This window comes from Centroberyx gerrardi, chromosome 19 (assembly GCF_048128805.1).
Source record: "Centroberyx gerrardi isolate f3 chromosome 19, fCenGer3.hap1.cur.20231027, whole genome shotgun sequence".
NCBI classification, from domain to species: Eukaryota; Metazoa; Chordata; class Actinopteri; order Beryciformes; family Berycidae; genus Centroberyx; species Centroberyx gerrardi.
Window position 1 is genome coordinate 8644944 of NC_136015.1, and position 21697 is coordinate 8666640.

The 21697-nt window shown below is 43.0% G+C and overlaps 1 protein-coding gene across 1 annotated transcript in view; it reads left to right on the top strand.

Annotated features, from left to right (window-relative positions):
* csmd2 (CUB and Sushi multiple domains 2) overlaps positions 1-21697 on the top strand; it is a 235940-nt gene that overhangs the window by 98926 nt on the left and 115317 nt on the right. Inside the window, exons 6-11 of the mRNA XM_078290607.1 lie at positions 7271-7383; positions 9493-9570; positions 11726-11813; positions 13218-13342; positions 18573-18694; positions 21231-21334. Coding sequence (XP_078146733.1) covers positions 7271-7383; positions 9493-9570; positions 11726-11813; positions 13218-13342; positions 18573-18694; positions 21231-21334 — 630 coding nt within the window. The remainder of the gene's footprint in view (positions 1-7270; positions 7384-9492; positions 9571-11725; positions 11814-13217; positions 13343-18572; positions 18695-21230; positions 21335-21697) is intronic.

A 21697-nucleotide genomic window follows, 5' to 3' on the forward strand; every position in this document is an offset into this window, starting at 1 on the left:
AAAGAGAGAATAGCCGTTGGTTTAACAACTACCGCATTTTGTCTTTTGCTTCACTTCAATCAAACAAGCAATTTGTTCCCGTGTGGGTCATTTTGTTGAGTGCCGTGCAAACATTCAATAATCCAAGCCATTAAGGCTGTATATGGTTTCCTCATCAGCATTGTTCTACAGCCCGCTCAACGGCAGCTCAGTCTTATTGCTTTGCTCTTTGTGACTTTGTCTACACCCACCTGGACTTGTTTGGCAAGAGCAATAAATCTCACTGACACTGGGATCAATCGCAGAACAAGTGGCACTAAACTCTTTCTTGATTATGAGACTGGTCTGCATTTTAGCAATACTTTAAACCAGTAAACACTTTGATTGTTGTAATAAAGAACAGATAGATAGATAGATAGATAGATAGATAGATAGATCCCAAAGTTATGGCTAGTCATTGGAATATCAAATGGAATGGTAAAATATATTGCAGATAGATACTAAAAACTATAAGAATGCCACCCCAAGGTGGAGGGAATTCAAAGTGAAGTGGAATTCATTTGACAGATCACCACCGAGGCCTAAACTGTATCCGTGTCACTGGCAGACAGGACACATTGTTTGATGTGACTATCATGTCCTTCTAAGAGAAATCAGATCACAGAGACTCTGCTTCAGATGTACACATGTGTGGATACTATACATCTCTCTTTGGTATAAGGAAATGAAACAGCATGGCAGAGTAGCCAATGAGGTTACTCCTCATTTGCATGGGCATTGAAGTTGGAATAATATATCCTAAATCAAAGCACCGCTGCCGTCATATTTTAACAGTCTTTAAAAAAGTGGTATGAGTGGCAACTGAGCAGGAAGTATGTATTTGACCATTAATTGGTTAGGTATGCCAATATATTTGATTATTTTTCAAGTGTGTATTCAGGGAGTTCTCTTCATGTTTATCCTCAAGCTTGAGTTGGGTTACCACACCTATTTCCACTGGAGTTAAATTGCCTCTTGCACAAAAATGTATTTGAGGGAAGCTTCAAGCTAGGCTTGAAGAAATTTGAAAGGGTGAAAGAATGAAAAGAGAGAGAACAAGAGAAAGGGAGTGAAGATGAAGGCCGGTACGTTGTTCTTCCCAAAAGGAAATTTCTTTCAATCAGTGTCCATATTATATGTTCTGTGAGGGCAGAAAATGAGTTGTGGGAAGAGGAAGAAAGGAATCCCTCAGAAGATTTAACAAGGCTGTCTGATGGGGCCGGAGGCCTGCCCATGAATAATACATGAAGCCTGAGAGAGGAAAGAGAACAGACATTTTGGCTCTGCTGGACCAGGGAGTCGAAGGGGAGAGTAGACATGTTGGCTCTGATGGATCCCCAGTTTCGCTGGTTTGGCCAATGGAGGTATTGACTCGCTGTGCAAGGCCTTGTTGCCCTGAGGGCTTCAATCCAATGCAGCACGGACTCATGAGACCCAACTGCCCCGAAGGCTTCTCTTAACACTATGGCTCTGACTTACAGTATAATCTGGACGGTTTATATTGCCTGGGTGGTGGTTGTTTGAAGAAATGAATTAAAGTGTTGAGGTTTCTATGTTGTTTGGAACAAGGGCTTTGGTGGTTCATTTAAAACCCCAGTGAATAGCTGGTCTCACTTACATCTGAAGGTCACAGCTCCAACTAAAGCTCCAGCTCCAGCCCTTTAATACTGCCATGCTGGACTCAAGGGTCTTCCACACTGATTAGATTTGCCACAGAAGGATGCGGTATATGTGTATGTGCATTTGTGTATGTGTGTGTGTGTGTGTGTTTGCAAGAGAGAGAGAAAGAGAGAGAGATAGAGAGAGAGAGAGAGCATGTATCGATGTGTCCATGCATGCATACGTGTTCAAAAACGTGATTTGAAAACATGTTTGCTTGTGTTGTACGTGTTTGTGTGTTTGTGTGTGTGTGTGTGTGTGTGTGTGTGTGTGTGTGTGTGTGTGTGTGCCTGCATGTGCATCTGGCTGGGCTGGCCTGTGCTATGATTCCCAAAGCCTCATTAAAATGCTGAAAGTTTAGGCTTTAAAGTCACTGTGACCCCTGGTCTGCTGTAAGCACCGGGGCCTGCATACTGAGCAGAGCGCTGATTGATCTGCCTAAGTAGCTGCAATTAACAGAGACGCTCAGAGCCAGGACTAGCCCTCTCTCCGCCGTGCACATGCGAACACACACGCGCACACACACGCATGTGTGGTCATCAAACGCTAGATCAAAATGAATTCATGCGCTGAACACTGACCCCCAAAGCGTTTGATCCTGATGTGGAGCTAGTCACCTCTGACACCTAAACTCCGCCCATTACTGATTATGCATAGAATCATTTAACACCTTGCCCCTAGAACAGAAAACAGATGACATAAAATGATGAATATAAAGCAGAAAAGTGGCCCAGTCCATTGGTAAAGGTTGCTGAATTGCCTGATGACAATGACCTTTGTTAAAACCCTGAAAGGCATTAACAATTTAATGAATCGCCATCGTTGGCTCCTCTATTTTCCACTGTGCCAGTGTTATGTAAAAGGATTTGACTGGTGTTGCATATTCAAAAGACCCGCAATCATTATATGGCACAGAAGAGAAACAGAAGGAAGAGGGATTTGAAAATCTGACTCCAGATACCTGGAAACAGAGGAGCACAAAATGGGAACGTTCCCTACAAAGGTTATGTAAGCACTGAACCATTTAATAGGCCTTTGATGAATGTTGATTATGTGCGTTGTGAATTGAAACAAAACTGCAGCACTCAAAACCCGGCTGTTTTTCAGAAAGTGCTGTGTGTCAAGGTCCGGTTCACAGCTCAGTCCCCTCGGTCCGGCACAACACGTACCCCCCATTGGCTACTGCGATCACCTTGCCCTTGCCCAAAATGTATTTCTCGGACAATCATCAAAGTCTGACTCAGACCGAGGAGCTTTGGGGCCTGGAAACAGGAAACTGATTTAGCACTGCACTCTCGAGACAATTCCGCATAAAATCTAATATGGTCAGCCAGACAGAGGGGGAGAGGGTGAGGTGAAAAGGAAGTATTGAACTAGCCACAGCTCCCTTCAGGAGCCCTCCATCAATCTGTTCAGGACTCTGTTGCTCCCCATGGTGACTTTCACCCTAAAGCTTTTATGTTTTGAGAAGAGTGAGAGAGGGAAAGGCAAAGGTGACATTGGGTCAAAAGGATCTTTACGGTGGCCTGTTTGTCTCGGGCCTCATAGCTATTAGTCACCGAATCCTTAGTGGCATATCCAGCAGTCCCCTATCCTCTGCCACAGCTTATCAGATCCTCGTGCCACTCAGTTTTTTCCTGATGGCTGCATATTAAATGGGAGTTGATCCCGGCTCATATTGCCCTTTAATTCAAAGGGACATTTTCATGTGTCCCTGTGGTGAATGCAATTGGACAGAGCGATTGCCGTGGAAATGCTGTCTGTAGTGTATGTGTTCCTATGTGTGTGTGTGTGCGTTCATATGGTTAGGGGAGATTTAAAACTCTCCCCTTTAATGTTTTCATGACAATAATTAATGTGTCTGTCTCATACATAATACTACATGACTACATGCAGTTGCTGCCATGTGTCCTACCTTGCAGCGTTTTTTTCTGGTTTCTCTTTATGGCTGATACAGCACGGTATAACAGGGTCACATCACAGTATTTAGCTCGTTAGTGCTTTGCAAACCTGTTTGAGGATGCCTGCGCTCTTGGGCACTTTCTCAGTCTAAGTGTAAAATTAAATTGTCTTTGTGCATGAGATTTTGTACCAAGGATTTTGAACTGTCTTAGGGCCCAGCTATGAACTTTCTGCCAGAGGCAATCCTGCCGCTCTCCTCCCTGGTTGTACCACTCTGGACGTACACGTGCCAGACACTGCGCGAGCCCCCTCAACCCTTCATCTTTCCCATTCTCTTAAGTGATAAAACATCCCCCGAGGCATGCAGACTCACTTTATCGGTGCTGCACCCGCCGCCGTAAATCAAGGCCAATGTCATATGACAAGGTTTCACATTTCCACCCCACTTTCATTATGCCATGCAACCTCCAGGCCCCACTGAAAGGGAGGGAAATAATAATCCAATCAGATAAATAAATAAATTATGCTTATGTTAAAAAAAAAGGAAAGGAAAGAAAAAATATAAGGAGAGAGAAAACTAATTCCAGTAAAGGCAGAGGCTGTATGTGATTGATTTGGCATGGGACATTAATCTTGTTTCTTAGCTCACTCTGTATACCCATCCGTTATGCTACGGATGAAGGGCCAGGCTATATGTGTAAGGGCAGGAGTTAGTCGTGGGATGCTTACTGATGGGAAGTACATCCCAAAGAGTTGAACTTTGACACTGAAGCAGCCCGCGCTACCTGTCCTGTAGGCAATCATGTCTGGTGGAGAGGCCGTGTTGTAAATCTACCTGTCAGATTACATGAATTTAAAGGATGAGTCTGTTCATGCATGAGTCAAAGGTCCCAGCATTCCTGGTTTTCCACACAGGGGCGATCCCCATTCAATTCGCCAGCTAATTGATCTTTACTATTCTCCCACCTCACTCATGTATCTTAAATTAATAATCTGTGACATTTTCATATAAATAAACGTCCGTTTTGCTACTCTCTATCGCCTGTTGATATAACACAGGAGTGATTCAACCTATACTCATTTCATAAAATCTGTTACATTTGCTGTTCCAAACACTTTGTGTGCGGTAGGTCTTTCCCGTAAAAAAAAAAACCCTTGGCACAGAGGATGTGATGTGTTTTACATTACAAGAGGCAGCAACAGTGGTTTGTTTACTGTACTGCATCATTTTGTCCTGTGATTAATCGTTGATCAGTTAGATCTAGGTAGGCTCATTCTCTGTAAAGTCCTTTGAGACATGCTTGTGATAGATATAAATGAATGAGCTTGTCTTGGGATAAATAAAATAAGAACTGGGTAGTTAATATATGCAGCAGTAGCCACTATGGCTGAATAGACAAAGAAAAGAGTGCCACAAACTCAAACTTCATCAACATTAAATCCAAAGGAAAAAGACGTCACAGTACTGGCAACTATGTTTGACTGGCAAGTGATCCTTTGGAAGTGCATTGCAAAAACACCAGAGTAATTAGCACTTAGCAGCAATTAATTGCGAAAAGAAAAAAAAAAGAATCTTGCATATCACCACTTTAAAGTCCATGTTCAGAAAGTAAATTCAATTCTAAAAAAAAATAACATTGTTAATTATCATTAACACCTATGTACTGTATGAAAACGTTTGTGTCAGTGTTAGAGAGTGAGGTGAAGAAATTCCCTCGATGACTGTTTGCTGTTTTGTCAGTCAGGACTCTCCTATTCCTGCTCCTGTAGGATGTGTTCAGTTAATCAGCTAAATGGCCCTAATGTGAGATAAAATGTCTCTCCGTTGCTCTTGGAGCGTTAACCCTATCACGGTGTCACGCAAGGAGTCGTTGAATTTGACAGCATGAGCTGGGGGAGGGGATTTTATGGAGTACGGACACGCATAACACACAAACAAACATGTTATGTGGTGTTGACGGCCCCAACGAGGAGCTCTGTCCCCTGGCTAGGAAATGGGGGTCAGGTAGGGTCGGCTGGAGGTCGTTGGCAGCGCCGGTCACCAGGCCATAGGTAATCCACCTGATTTCCAGCTGGGGAGATGGAGGCCGGGTGATGAAAGCAGCCGCGGGTTACAGGCGAGACAGTTAGATCTCGCCGGCGATATGCTTCGTCTCTGTTTTCACACCTCCATTTTCTCTGCTGTCTGCTCGCAGGGTGGCTGGAAAAGCCAAATTCACTGACATTTTGATACGCCATGTCTCTCTCATCCTCTCTCATTTTCTCCCCGTCTTACTCTGCCTTTCTTTTTTCCTCCCCATCTCCCTAAGACCCTGTCTCTATCTTTTCCTCTCCTTCTCCTCCTCTCTCTCCCTCCATCCCTCCCAGTGTGTTTGGGTTCAGCTTAACTGATTAGCTGTGCTACAGTAAGGCAGCAGCCCCACTGCGGTGAGAGCTCACTTTATAAACTGAGGGGGCTTTGTCTTCATCAAAATAACAGCTAATTCTGGCTAGACCCAGAAACCCACATGCTTTTAGTTGATCCTCGGAGAGCTCTACAGGGCAGTCTGTAGCAGTTAGATATCTCTGCCAGACACCCTCGGCGGGCTAAACGTCTTTTTACAGTACATCCCTGTCTATTTTGTGGGAACTGTATACCAAAAGCCGTTTTATTCTTTTGCCCCTGCGGCGACGGTACAAAAAAGGAGTTTTAGCATTCAAAGTGGAGCAGATATTAGCTTGCAAAATGTTTCTCCTACCTCTTTTCCACTCCTTTTCTCAGTTTTATTTATTATTTAAATTTTTCACTTGTCTACCTTTTGCTCTCTTTTCCTTTTCCCCCGCCTGGGTGTTTGTTCCGGTGTTTTTAATGAGTGCTGGGTAGAGGTCTCCCCCAATGCGCTTCTCCTCTGTAGAGTGAGGCTGATGGGTAGGGTGGGGAGACAGGGCGGACACAGTTGGGGAAATCTAATTTACAGGTGGGAGATTGGAATGTGTGTACGCGCTTGTGGGTCCATGTGTGTGTGTGTGTGTGTGTGTGTGTGTCTGTGCGCGCTTGTGTTTGTGTGTCTGGAGATAAAAGATGATGTGTCCCCAAATGACTTTGGCTTTAACAGCTGAAGAAGTGCCTGGTAAGCAAAGGCCCTCATTAGCATACAGATCAGGAGGCACTTTAAGTGTTTGTAAAGTATAATTCACCGTGGCTTTGTCGAACCCATAAAAGGAGCATCCTTTCTCTGCAAATGCCAGTGCTGGTCTATCCCTGTACCCTTTTTTATTGGCTTATAGTTTAGTTAACAGTCACTATACTGCACTTCCCCTTGGGCACCAGACCCTGCTTCTTATAGATCTTAAAGGTGCTACATGTAGCATTTTAAGATCAATAAATTGTTGCTACATTAATTTTGAGACATTAATACAATTACCATAAACAAACAAGACCATCGTCAAGCAGCTTCTACCAGCCTCTACACTGCATTTTACATTGTCTATGAGATAGAGGCTACTAATCATCTCATTTGTTATATCGAGGTATCACGATTGATTTGACGATAATATAAGGATTGTTAAAAAAACGTTAACCTTAAATTCAATTATGTACAGGATGTACTAAATATGACTGCAGTTTGCAACTCGCTGCATCTACATACTGAAATGCTAATGTGATTCCCTAACGGACTTTGTTCTCTTCTCTCTGTCTGTGTGTCTGCAGGTTTACTGGCCCCAACCTTCCCTCGCCCATCATTAGCAGCAAGAACTGGCTCCGACTGCACTTCACCTCCGATGGCAACCACAAGTTGAGAGGCTTTAGTGCCCAGTACCAAGGTAAGACCCTAGCAGAGAATGAATAGGTTTTGATGTTTTAACCACATCTTTTTCACGTCCTGCCTCTTTTGCCGCGTTACACTTGATGTTGGCTGTAGATCAAAACAACATTCAAATTTTCATTACCATCACTCTGAATGTTGACATTTTCTTCCCATCTCAGATTCTTTCTACATCTGTAATTTGCAAAACGAGCATATCATTACATATTGACTGTAGTAAAAGCCTGGCAATGCTTTTCCCAGCCAACACTTACAAATTGAAACTTTGTAATATGATGAGCTATTTCAACTGCAAAATATCCACATTAAAAAGTCATTTAGTCCAATGCTGAGTCTCAAAAACGTATTCTGCTTAAAACAAGTGAAAAAAAGAAAAAAAAAATCTGCCATAGGGGTGAGATCATTCCATTTGTTCCCAGTGCAAATCAACTTGAATTTTCTTGAATCAAGTGACATTGCCTTGATACTAGTGGAGTGATGTGCATTATTTCAAGATATTGCCACTATAGTGACATTACAGTAGCTCGCTCCATTGGCAGGTTTTTCCAATTGCTTTCAGCAAAACAAGATTTGAAGACTCAATACTAGACTAACCGCACAAGACCGCACAAATGTGTGTACATGCACTTGCACACAGGCACACATACAATCCTCTCTCTCCCCTGCGTCTATCCCCAGTCCCATTACTCTCAAAGGTTCAGGGGTCACCGTTGAGAAGGGATGAGCAGGGAAAAAGGATTAGTCCGCCTGCAAAGAAAGACAATCTCTAAGGATCTCACCTCTAGTCATCCCCTCAAAGATTCAAATGAGATGGAGAGAGAGAGGCAGAGAGGAACGCAGGAGGAGAGAGAGAGAGACGGAGAGAGAGGGGGAGGGAGAAGATGGAAAGGAAATGGCAAGGAGCCTATAGGATTACAGGTCCAACGTTAGATAAATAAATAATATGTTAAGAAGATCAGAGAGAAATGGGTGGAAGAAGACTGATACTTTGATTAGATTAACCGTTGACTCTATCTATCGCATCCCCCTCCCTCCACCACCACCCGTCTCCTCACTACGATTCCCATGATGCCTCAGCAGAGGCGCGTTTCAGTGATGAAGTGACTCTTGACTAAACATCTTCATCAGCAATTCCCTCTCTTTTCCTTTTCATTCTGTGGCAGAGTAAGTGCCCCCCCCACTTGAAACATAATAGCTTAGTTACCTTGCCAGAAATATATGATTATATCCTATTTTGTAATCAGTGTATCACATGAAAAGAAGTTATTTTTTTCATAATTCTGCTTCCAAACACATAATAAACAAACACAGACTTTTTGACACATGACTCAGATTAGTTCTGAATTATAATGCAGCTGAGACTGAGCAATGGATAAAAATGCATTTGTGTAAAAATAAAAAAAGAAGTGAAAATCCATTGTCAAGAGCAGACAAGGTAATTAAATAGGATGAGTGTTTATGGATGTGTGAAGGGGAGCACAGATAATGCTGATGGTGTTTTTGAAATCGGTGAATAAATATGCATTTAGATGAGCTTATTTTACGATGATGAGCTCCTTTTTTCAAATGAATATGCAGTGATTTTTTTTTTTCATTTTCTCCGCAATTATCATCAAACTCAATAATTTAAACCTCATCTTGTCATTGTATAGAAATGAGTGGTTTGCTACTCGTATCCACTTTTATACACCCCACCCACTAATCCTCGTTTATTCCCTGCCACCTCAACTCCATAAAATGGGAAGGAAATTGCACATTGTTGAGCTCTCTTTTCCTTTTCTAATAGGGACTTCATAAACTGAATGAATCTTGTGTGGATTAATATTACACACACGTGGTAGCTCCTTTACAGCGCCGAGTCTTGGTTGGCATTGTCTATTCGGAGTTGTATCATCTCCGTTAGAGCCATTACCAAGTCTTCACTATTTGTCTCTTTTATTGCTTTATCACAACTGGAGTACATGACAGGATGTGGAGTGGGCTTGCGTGTGTATAGCACAGTCTGTATATTGTATCTACTGCAGTCATTTTGTCGCCACTGTTGTAAATGTGTAGGTGTTAAAATTGCACTGTCTGCTTTCTAATGTCTCTCTTTTTGCCTCTCCAGTGAAGAAGATGACTGAGCTCAAGTCTCGAGGTGTAAAGATGCTGCCCAGCAAAGACAACCACCACAAGATATCAGTGTGTAAGTTACAAACCTCATCTACCACCTTTATTTTGCAAATAAACTGGCCCGGTTTCTTACTTTAAACAATTGGTTGCTCTCACTTCTTCGGTGCAGTGGCCCACAATTATCAAGGGAGCATGCAACATTTTGATGCCAACTTCAGCATTATCAATTTGAACTCAGTTTTACTGGCAAGCTCCTCGTTTCTTAGTACATGAATGTGCATTAAGCTGGACAGAAAAGTGCTTCTCAGCATGGCAAAATCAATTTGGCATCTCCGACGGAAATCACCCCCCCTTTCCCTAATATTTTTCTCCTAATCACAAGTTTTTTTCTTATGTTTAAAATGTTACTGTAGATGTACTTTTAATTGTACCACTGAAAAATGAAAATGAAAAATGTCCATCCTTACAAAAGGTTACTTTTTTTTTCTTTTTCTATATACTTTATTCATCTACCAAAGGGGGGAATTGTCTATTTGCTGTCTGGTTTGGACACAGCATCAGCCAGCTAGTGTGGCACCCATGGAGCATGTGGGGGTTAAGTGTCTTGCTCAAAGATAAGCAGCAGGTATGGCTGCACTAGGAATCAAACCCGGGCCCTCTGGTTTGAGGACAATCTCACTCACCACAAGGCCAGATTTTTTTTTCACTTGCTTCAAGAAAAGCTATTATTTCAACACTCAATTCAAGATTCAATGACTTGTTAAGATGGACATTTTTTGCAGTGTAATTATTGAGCAAAATGCAACCCCACAAACAGCAGAGAGACGATGAATGTGTCATTGACTTGACTGGAACCCTTCATGCCACCTGTGAATTTCATGGGTGTTCTGTCGTGTTCTCAAAACACCAGTCTCATGCCAGGCAGGCCTTTTCAGCTTTTATCCTTTTCCACTTTTGTCCAAAGTCACTCAAAAGTTTCCTCTCCTCTCTCTGGTCAGAGGAAAGGGTGAAAGCTGAGTGTCGAGTGGTAAAGACATGAAAGCCGCACTGTCTGTGGTAATGTGGTGCCAATAGCAAAAGGACAGCTGTAATTGCATTGGTTGCCCTTTTCTCCATGGCGGGGAGAATCTTTCTTTGTCTCTCTCTCTCTCTCTGAGTCACTGTTCGTTATCCCATGTACCTTTGTAACCTTCACACCTTCACCACTGCAAGTCACCTGACTGCCTCTAAAGGGAAAGAGTGACAGACGGAGAGAGATGGGAGGCTAAGGGTCTTAGAACAACCTGTTGAACAGAAAAGAGCTGCATTAATAATAATCCTGCCTCAAGGCCTTTTTCAATTTATTTTATCCACCCCTACCTCCCACCTTTATACCCCCCCTCTTATCCTTTACTTTTGCTCCTGCTAAACTGAATTTTCAGTTTATTTCACTTTGTACTGCACTTTGTATTTTTTTTTTTTTTGTCTTTTTCATAGAATATTGATTTTGCATTCAGAGCTTTAAAATCAAATACTAGGGGTCAATGCCTTATTTTGTTTAAATAGTAAATTACTGAATCCAAAATGGGAATGAATCCAAAGTAAAATGGGCCTCCTATAAAATTGAATGAGCCTGAATTCAAGGTGTTTGGTCACATATTCCTGGGTTAGTCAGCAGAGTCCTTCCCCTCTATTTACTCAGACAACTCTCCTGTATCCTTCCTTTTTTCCTGCCATTCATTTGGTTACCACTGCTTCCCCGACACCAATGAGCCTTATCTTTAATTCATTAGTTTCCTGCCTCACTATGGAACCTGGGCCAATCAGCCGGTGTCACATTGACTTGGCCCCGCCTGTCAGACCCTTGACCCCGCCCAGTCTGTCAGGTGCCTCGCTCGGTTGGCCAAGCTCACTCGACCCCTCTTGTCACTTTACCCTCCAGCGCTGTGCACCTGGTGGCACGATTTAACAGCATGCCACTAGGGATCTGCACTGGGTTAAAATGTACTAGATAAGAAATGGTAAGCAGGAAAATGGTCAAGGTGCATGTCAAATGAAGCATCGCGTTGATGTACACAAATGCTAATGATACTGGCAACACAAATGTCAAGCACCTCTCATGTGCCAATGAGAAAATGCTAATGCAGCCACTGACATTCCGCTCCTCGAGCTCTTCAGCTTTAAAATCTTTCTCACTCTTTCCTTATATTGAATAACCCATTCATTCCTTTCTTTTCTCTCTCTTCTAGTGTCTCAGATGGGTGTGGCACAGGGGCACAACATGTGTCCAGACCCGGGGATCCCGGACCGAGGAAAAAGAAAAGGCTCTGACTTCAGGTAAAAGTGATGAGTGATGGGTAATTTCAGGAGCAGTAAATTAAGGAGTGGGTGTTTAGTGAATGGAAGCAAGAGAATCCTGAACAAGGTTAGACAAATTTAGACGGTTTAACAGGCACTGAAACAGTGACAGTCAATATTTGACTTTTAGGCTGAAGGCGAAGGTGCTCATCAGGCCTCACACACCTCACCCACCTTCGACAAAAGTGACACCACTATGTTACATCAGGTCAAAATCTTGTCTTGCAGCTATTACATGGCTTCAGCAGCCCCAGTTTTCTTGTAAGAAGTAATAATGACTTGATTCTCCACATAACTAACTTCAACCTTCAACACAAGTCTGTAGCTTTGCTAACTGAATTGCCAGGGCCTAATTAACTTGTAGGTGACATGAAAGAGCTCCATTAGGGTTTGCAGTTGCGTTCTGGATTGATTCCTCATGTAATGTAATATTTCTTTGTCAGTTGTTTTGTGTAAAGGTTGAATAAGGTAAATTACAGGGATCGGAGATTTAATTAATGTTCTCCACCTCCAAAGTTCCTTGAAAATGTAATGCTTTTTCTTTTCTTTTTTCGACTTCTTTGTTTTATACTTTTACCATGTGCTTTTGGGGTAATGACATGGCATTCATAAGTAACAAGTTTCTGCGTGGGACGTCTTTTCATGATGGAGTACCAACAATGCCACAACACTGCACTGAAATACCCTGCTGTTGCAATTGTGTTTTTCAAGCTACTGTTCTAGCATGCAGCACAATCCCCAATGTCGCGCCCCCTAAAACCATTACAACCAAACCAAATAGAGAAATGTGTATATTGAAACAAATATGCTACCATCTGAGCCATTGCACACTAATAGGCTGTCTCTGTGGGGTGTAGGTATTACCAATGGGCCTATGGAGCTTCTGTCCTGTCAGAGTCATTCTCTGTATCAATGGTCAACCCTAACGCAGACAAATGGGTACCATCCGTCTCCCACGATGCAAGACTCTTGGAAGTCACAGTGGGGAAGCCAAAGACAATCGAAACTTTTTTTTCCTTTTTTTTCCTTTTTTTTTTCCAATAGGCCATTTTGTCCCTCGCTGTTACCTCATCTACACTCCCACTGTTACAGAGAGGTTTCAGAGGAGAGGGAAATGGATTAGCAGAGGACCAGAGTTGGAGAGAAAGAACAACTCTCTTCCTGAGGGCCATTTTGGAAAATGTCAGAGTATCGGGTTTAAACGTCCTTTAAGGGTCAGACAAAGGAGTGCTTTGCTTCCTTGTGCAAAAAAATACGACGGTCACTCTAGTGCAAAAGTGTCCAGTAGGTTGACAAAAGGATACATAATGTGTCAGTCTTGGTTAACCATATATTAACATGTGCGATACTGACGCATTGTCCCTGTACCCAACCCCACTGCAGACGAGGGGCCACGGTGCATTTCTCCTGCGACGAGGGCTACGAACTGCAGGGCTCCAAGAGCATCAGCTGTCTCAGGGTGACGGACAGCTACGTGGGCTGGAGCGACGATCGGCCCATCTGCAGAGGTGAGGATTGATGTGTGGGTTGTGCATTTAAGCACTTCTGTGACGGAGGAAGTCTTGATATGACCTCCATTTCCATTTCCATACTTACAGTATATGCCCTGATGCTGATGTGTTTGCTTGTGTGTGTGTGCTGTCTGCCTCTTGATCGCTTAGTGCATATTTAGTGCAGATGCGCACTGGTTTCTTTCATTCTGTCTATTATTGATTCGGCATTCATCATTTTTTACTGTGACTGGCCTGACTTTGACCTTTGGCCAGCCATCCTCCGCCTCCGCTCCCTCGCTCTGTTAGCCATGCTGGCATAGTGCTGCCCATCAGGCATGTCTCCTGACTTCTAACCATTTTGTGACAGGCAGAGAGAGCAATCAGGCTCCCTGTATGGTGTCTGTTATGTGGCTGCTGGCTATCTGCTTCTCAGTTTCCTGCTGCAGTGAGCTGTATTAATCAGAGTAGATGTGGTGGTTGGCCTTTTTGTATTAATTGACGGGCTTGTGACATGTATTCATCTGAACAGGCCATGCTAATTTTGTCACTTCAATTTATGGCAAAAAGTTGACCTTTTTAGATCTTTTTTAACTTTAACTTGTATTTGGGTTTGGGTGGCAGTGTGCCCCAGTGGTTAAAGGAGCAATGTCATTTAGAGTTATTACTGGCTATGCTTAGTTTACATTTCTCTAAACATTTTGCAATGTGTGCCATATGTAATTCGAGTTTTTTAACATCTCCTCATTTTTTGTTTTTAAAATTCAAACTTTACATTGTCAAGCTTGAAAAAATAAATAAATAACTGCTGTCCCGGTTAAGAAAGACGCCCTAAATGAAAAGACATGGATGTGACAATATCATTTGTAAGGCGACGTGTTTTTTAGGGATTATTTCGTGACAGATCCATTTCTCCCTCTGGGTGTCAGGTGATTGACAGTAAGCAGAGCGTAACATAATCACAAAGGATGTCAGTGACTGGTGAAAAGTTTAGTCTACATCCCATGTTTACATTGTGACACATGCGCCCTCCGGCCTTCCTTATCCAGTCAAAGAGCCTGAAATATTCTCTGGTCCAATGAGAGGATACGACCAAGGATAAAACAGAGAAATTTTGACGAAATGAAAATAAGACTTCATGTTCACTGTGATGGATTATCTAGCTCAGACAATTTTCAAGTCTGTGGAAGTTGTTTTTTAATACTGTACAAGATTGAATGGCAGCAAATGTATTCTTCTTGAAGGAAGGAGAATGAGCCCTGATATCTCCAACTGTGCTGTCTGTGAATAGGAATAATAGAAAGGAGAGGGGCAACCTAGACGATTGGCACAAACTTAAAATAAACAAAAAACAAAAAAAAGACACCAGTATTATCCTTTCAAGAGACCATCCTTTAACTGAATGACCCATGTTCCCATGTCAGCAAATATCTGCATTACTGTTCTGTAGCTGACCCTGACCTCTGACCCCCATGTGGAGGGATGGCAAGTGAAAAGAGAATTTCCCTAGGTGGGAAGGATCAATAAATTATTATGTTATCATTGATGTAGTTTTTAAATATAAAATCTGAAATGTATTTGCCCATCTGTAATTCTGGTTATGTCCACATCTGTTCTTTAAGAGTTTGACTTGTATGTGGAAAATCTTAACCTATCAAACTCAAAATACACTGCTTCACTACAGATATTACATATGTAAGCAAACCTTGTAAAGCCTGGAAATCATGTAAAACCCATATTGTCTATCGTACACTCTTAGTACATATATTAAAAAAAAAATGTCTTCAGTCCAATGAATCACTTTGCAAATAAAGATAGTAGAGACAGTGTTTCAGCTGGGAATGCAACACTGAAATTACAAGTTGGAGAGATATACACAGAGTATGGTTTCTGATTACTCTCTGCTGTCACTCACATGGGTTTGCTTCATTAAACTACAGGAAAGATAGGGGACGTTGAAAGAGAATTATAATGAAAGGGAAATTATGAAAGTGATATACCAACATGCACAAATGCTCACACACACACAGACACAAAGGCACAGATACAAAAACACACACGTGCACATTCCTGACGTGCACATTCTTGTTTGCATTGGTGGCTTGTGACAAAGTGTGATTGGCACACATCATCAGTCAGTCGGAGATTCACACATCTGCAATAGTCATTAGGCTGTGTTTGGGTGCGAAAGCCTGATTTCAATCAGTTCTTTTTAAATTGGCAAATGTGGCTGGTTTGGGGAGGGGGGGGGGGTGATTATTTGTCTTGTTTCATTGATTCGACAGCACTAAATGCTGGGTCATTACTCGAAAAGGGCCCTGTAATTGCAAAGTGCCGAGGGATAACTCCAAAAAGTTGTGGAGTAATTAAGCCAAACAATTTCGCCTTGCACTACGAATGAGACGTTCATAAATCACAATGTCAGAAAATACATAAACAGAACAGCTCATATGAAAACTGTCCTTGAGGCCAGCTAAGGGTGAAATAAAGTTTCAGTCGGTGGCAGTGGGACGGATCTTTAGACCTGTGACATTGATAGCATTGAACTGTTTGCAGTATCTATTCATTCAAACAGCGATGTCAATAGGGGAACTAATTAGTGACATGGTGAGAGAGAGAGAGAGAGAGAGAGAGAGAAAGAGAAAGAGAGGATATATATATAATATACTGTATAATATATAATATAGATATTTTAATTCTGGCTCAGTTTGGTGCTGTGTGTAGCCATGTTTAATTATAGAGAAGTGTAGGCGGAAATTCATCAAAACTGTTTTGTTGGTGGACCGTGTAATTTGTGTAAATTATCTTGACATACTGATTGGTTTAAGTCTTGATGCCACAAGACCGAGCTCTCCACAGTTGCAAATGGACCACTAGTAATATTTCATATCCTTGGTCTATGCTATGCGGTGCATTTTCCATCCACTTTTCCCCTTATGTCAGCCAGTTTGTGCCGGTTTCCCCACTTCCCCATTCATCAGTTTTCTTAATGCCTCACTCTCAGACAATGTTGTCTGATGCAATCACCTGGGCATTTTATCCCCTTTATCATGGCCTCTAGGCCATCTTCGTTACGTTAATGTGCTCTGAGAAATCCGGTCTTCCAGGGTCTCCCCCATTCTTTTTGTCTTAGACTGATCCAATTGAGCCAAAATGAGATTATACCACTACGGAGAAGGGGGACACCGATCTCAGAAGGATTATGTGGGCGGAAGGATTGATTGTACTTCCTCCCATCTGAGCCACAGTCTACTACCTGGATAGCAACAGAAACAAATAATGGAAACATATTTCAGAATATGATTTCAATGTTTCGTATCATCCAACACAGATACTGTGGTCTGTACTGATGAAAGCGTAGTGCTCATATGTCTGTCTTATCTTCTGCTCTCCCCTGAATGAATAAGAGAATATAAAGAAAGAACCTGTTTGTTGAGTGCAGAGCATAGTATCTGTGTTGGTTGGTCTACGCACCAGTTCTGAGCGCAAGTGACAATCTAATTTGAATGTTTTGCATCATTGAATTCCGCTGGCAGCCTTCCCCGTGTCTATACCACGAACTCTGACTTCACTGACTGCTCCTGCCTGTCCTGGAGCAAAATTAAGAATGAGAATCATCCTCGTTCAACCTTTACCATGCCTTTGTTCTGCCTCGGAACGTTTAAATGAAGATTAAACATCGTCCAGGAATAATTGAAGATGTATCTGTGGCCTAAATTAGCATTAGTCATCATTAAATTCAGAAGAACTATCATTAGCACAGGAAAAGACTTAATCTAGGGCTGCACATTCATCCTCTGGAGGTAAAAGTCGCAGTTCCCTTTCCGCTCATACTTTTCTTTCTCCCCTCTGGTCACACGGCGCTGTTTTAATTCCTCTCTGTGAGTCGTCGTGGCCTCTGATTGCTGGGTGATCAGCCTGCTGGACTTTAGTTTCTGTCACTAAAAGCCCAGGGCATTGAGGATCAGGCCCGATGATCCCCATTAGTAAAAAAAAAAAAAAAAGAGGGGGGGAAATGATACTTCAGTGGACTTCCTCTCTGCTGTATTATTTTCATTGAGGTCACCCTAACTGTCAGCAGCACTCAAACTAATTACTCCATTCTTCCCCAAACTTCCCCAAAGTTCCTTTGCAATTTAATAGGGTTGGTTTGGAGGGAGAGGGGTGGCCACCGAGCGGCGCTTGAACACCCGCAGGACCTCTCTTAGACGTAACTCATTAAGATCAGGGTGGCTGGGTCCAGGCCCTTTTAAATACTTTCATGTTACCCCCCACATATGTACACACACACACACACACACACACACACACACATACAGGCATACACGCATACGCACACACTCCCCTTAAAGGACTCATTAGAAGTACTGCTTTAATTCGAAGAGGTGTTTAAGAGTTCTGCCTTGCAGGCGCCCCAGGGCCTCGATAAGAAAAGTCACATTGTCCTTTAAAAGTTGGTTTGCCAACTGCTCACCTAGTCTTTTCAATTGGAATATCTAGGTGCTTGAATGAACAAAGCTATGGCGGTCAGCAATTAAAACTCAGTAGGTTTGTTTTGTTGAATATGTTTGTTTTGGGGTTTTTTTTTCCTATGATTTATGGCTTTGATTGACTCTGTCATTAGTCTCTCATTCATGGGTATTTTAACTGCCACACTGAATTGGCAAGTCAAGTGTTTAGAGAGTACACTTCAGTCAATTTTGTTTGGATGGCACTTCTGTTTACGATTTGATGATGTTCATAAACAAAACAATTGCTGAGTTATCGTTACCAAGCACCCGCCAAACAGCTGCACATTTTCAAAGCAATTCTCGCTTACAGTGGATAAGCAACGGACGCCTCATCGTTCAGTTCAAAATCCAACAATGTCAGCGGTTTGGTGTTTTGAAGTTAGCCAGTGATTTGATCTTCATGATCCCGCCACTGGACGATTATGTTCAGTGTGGTTTACTCAGATTACGGTGGTCTTGTATTGTCTTTCCTGACCATTACAAAGATAAATTGTGAATTTGCTGGTCCGACATGGCTTAGCTGTCTTTTGATATGGTGTTAGGTCCCAATCCAGATACCCAGGAGGCAGTTGGGTGCTTAGATTTTATTTTTATTGTGTTATTTTTGACCTTGTCTGAGCTTTTTCTTATTTTCAACAGCTGTGTGTAGCCCTTCTGTGTACCGTACTTGCAATGGTTCAGTGGTTAGATTGTCATTGACCAAACATTTACCTCTCTCTCTCTCTCATCTCTTGTAGCACCCATGTGTGGAGGACAGCTGAGAGGACCCAACGGTATCATCACCTCTCCAAACTACCCAGTCCAGTATGACAACAACGCTAACTGCACCTGGGTCATCGCAGCCACAGACACATCCAAGGTAAAAGGTCATTACTCGTGGGATTAGAGCAGCAGTGTAGCGAGCGCTGGTGAAACATCGCCGCTGCTTTCCCGCTGTAATAGCTAGCTTTTCCACCGGTGCAAAAAGTGGTTCGGCTGCCAACAAACTGAAAAGCAGCTGACTGGTGTGTTTGCACCTGTAGGGGAGGGACTCGAGAAGAGGCTCTTTGCTGGCACAAATGACTCATACTTTACTAAATGCTAGAGGACAATTTGGAGGCTATTCAGCACATCCTGTGAGAGAACCACACAAAAAAAAGCAAGAGATAAAGAATATGAGAGAAGACGGAGAAAAAAAAGAACAGCGGAATTGAGCCAACGGAAGACAAAGAGAGTTATTAGAATCACCTGTGGTGAGGGAGAGAAGAAGAAAGCGGAAAAAGACAGAAGAGGGATGGAGAGGTTTAGAGAGCATGCTCAGAGGATATCATGAAAGTGACATAGCCGCTCTATTCAGACCGATGACTTTGGAGTTGTGTTCAAGGCCACGCAGCTGCCCGCTTGCCAAGTATCCTTCTGTGAACTCAAACAAAATGGTTTTACAAATCTGTTCTCTTATCACACTGCGCTGAGTGAAGGAGAGGCTATGTGAGGTGAGGCGAGGCAGGGAAGGTAGGGACACACACACACACACAGACACACACGCTCTCTCCCTCTTAACTCGCATGCAGACACATGCACACATACCGACACCCTTGGGTATACCCGGCGGGCAGCCTGCTGAAACAGACACCGGCGCTTTGGGCTGTCTCTCCGCTCTGCGTCCGGTCCAGATGAAGATGGAGCGAGGCTGTTCTTTCTCTTTAGAGATGTAATGGCCTTCTATTCCTGCCCGTCCACACAGGCCCCCGAAAGAGGAGACGTTAGGTCAGGCGGGAGACTCAGGCGGAACCGCCAGGGGGGGCCGGGACGTGACACAGCTCTTCTGGACCTAAATCCAACCTCGCGACATCATGACTAATGTGGGTTCGTGTCAAGTGTTGTTCCTTCATCGCGTGCTGAGGTTACCGGACGCAGCTCTTTTCAGTTGACAGTTTTTCGAGCGTCTCTCCTTCAGCATCAGGGACACTGTACCAAAATAACCAAACTGTGGACGTCAGAGATGGCTAGCAACCTATATGGTTATTATGCTTTTCCTTTTTTTGTTTGTTCCCTCCCTTGTCCCTTCTGTCCCGTACCTGTTGGCTGGCAGATGGCAGACGAGTTTGTGGGATGAAACTCCATTTATCTGGTGATCTGACCTGTTTTGCCTACACGCCATCCATCTCAGCTCTCCACCTTGGCAATTTTCATTAGGCACTGGGTTTAACATAGGACAGAATGCAATTTGCATTTATATAAGCTTTTTCATTAGGCCTTGCTCTCCCAGCCCTCTGAAAACATTAAGAATTTGGCGGAAGTCAGTGGCAGCCAATTTAAAATAGGAGGCCAAGATAGTACTTGCCTTTCTTTTTATTTATTTCATTTTTTCCTTGCATTTCCCTGTTTTTTTTTTCCCTTCTTTATTTATCGACATTTTGCACTATCATACTCGAGACAAACCTTATTTCATTGTCTGTCTTTATTAGGCTTGCCCCTTGTTTCCCTCGGATAGGGCACACTTATTGTTTTTCTTACCTTGTTCCGCCTTCTCTCCCACACACTCTCCCGCAGCATAGAAATGAGCTGAAATGAGTAGGTTTTTCTTTTTTTTCTTTTTTCGCCATGGAAATTCAATGCATAAATCCTCGTTTTTTAAAACCTTTTTTTCGTCTCCTTTATGATGGATATATTCACCTTGTGAACAACCTCAAGTCCCCCGCCACCCGTCCTGATGCACTTAAAGTCACTAAGTCAGGCTAAATGGTCCACAATGGGATCTCTCAGCAGGTCTCTCTGACGCGACCTGCTGATTCGATGAGGGAAGAGCGGGGGTCATGTGGACCGTCTGGCAGGTAATCAGATGGGTGATGAGTCAGAGAGAGTTCATGGTCACCAGACTGGAGACCGGAGTTGGCAAACACACACACTCACACTTACACACCCACAGAACACATGGGGATAAGCGGGTGAAACGAAGGGTGTCAATATGACTGCATGAGCCTGGATTGAAATAGAATGTCAATACGTCATCCAAACATAAGCATCCAGGTGCAACAACACCAAGCGGATATTTTACATTAATAGTGAAAGCTATGAATCATGATCAGAACCTGATGGGATAAAGAATGAGGATTCATGATGAGATGCGATGATGTACAAGAAATTGGAAACGAGTGCGATAAATAGATACAAATGATGTGAGGACGATGATGCGCATATACACCGCCGCTACAAAAGGCACAAATGGAATAGTGCCAGAAAAACGTCCAGACGACTGAGGGAGAGATTGATAGATGGATAGACGGGTGGATGGAGGGAAGGAGGGATGGAGAGAGTGACAGATGGGAAGGGTTCTCTCCTCCGCACCTGGTGTCGGGAGGGGTCGAGCATCTGTCGTTCACGGTTGTCATGGCGATGTCCCCACTGTTGTCTAGGTGATCAAGCTGACATTTGAGGATTTCGACCTGGAGCGTGGCTACGACACCCTGACGGTGGGGGACGGTGAGGTGGTGGGAGACCAGAAGACCGTCTTCCATGTGTGAGTGACTCCTCCGACCTCCGTCCTTTTCCCCTCATTCTTCCCTCTGCTCCTGAGTTCTTTTAGCTTTTTCCTCCACTCTGTCATCTCCATCAGTCCTTCATTTTCTGCTGCTGTTACTATCATAGCTGGGTTTACATGGAGCCTGATATTCCTTAAACCCAATCAGAATAAAAATGCTGCAAAAGGGAATAGACTTGGGCATTCCAAATGAAATTTCATTTAGTATGCAATGGGTGGTGTAAACCTTTGATAATCCGTTGTAAAGACTTAACTACTTTCTTTAGTTGGAATGTATAGTAATCTTTATTCTCATGTCTGTCCACTCAGAGTAAGTGACGACACTGAGTTTCCAGGAAAGTC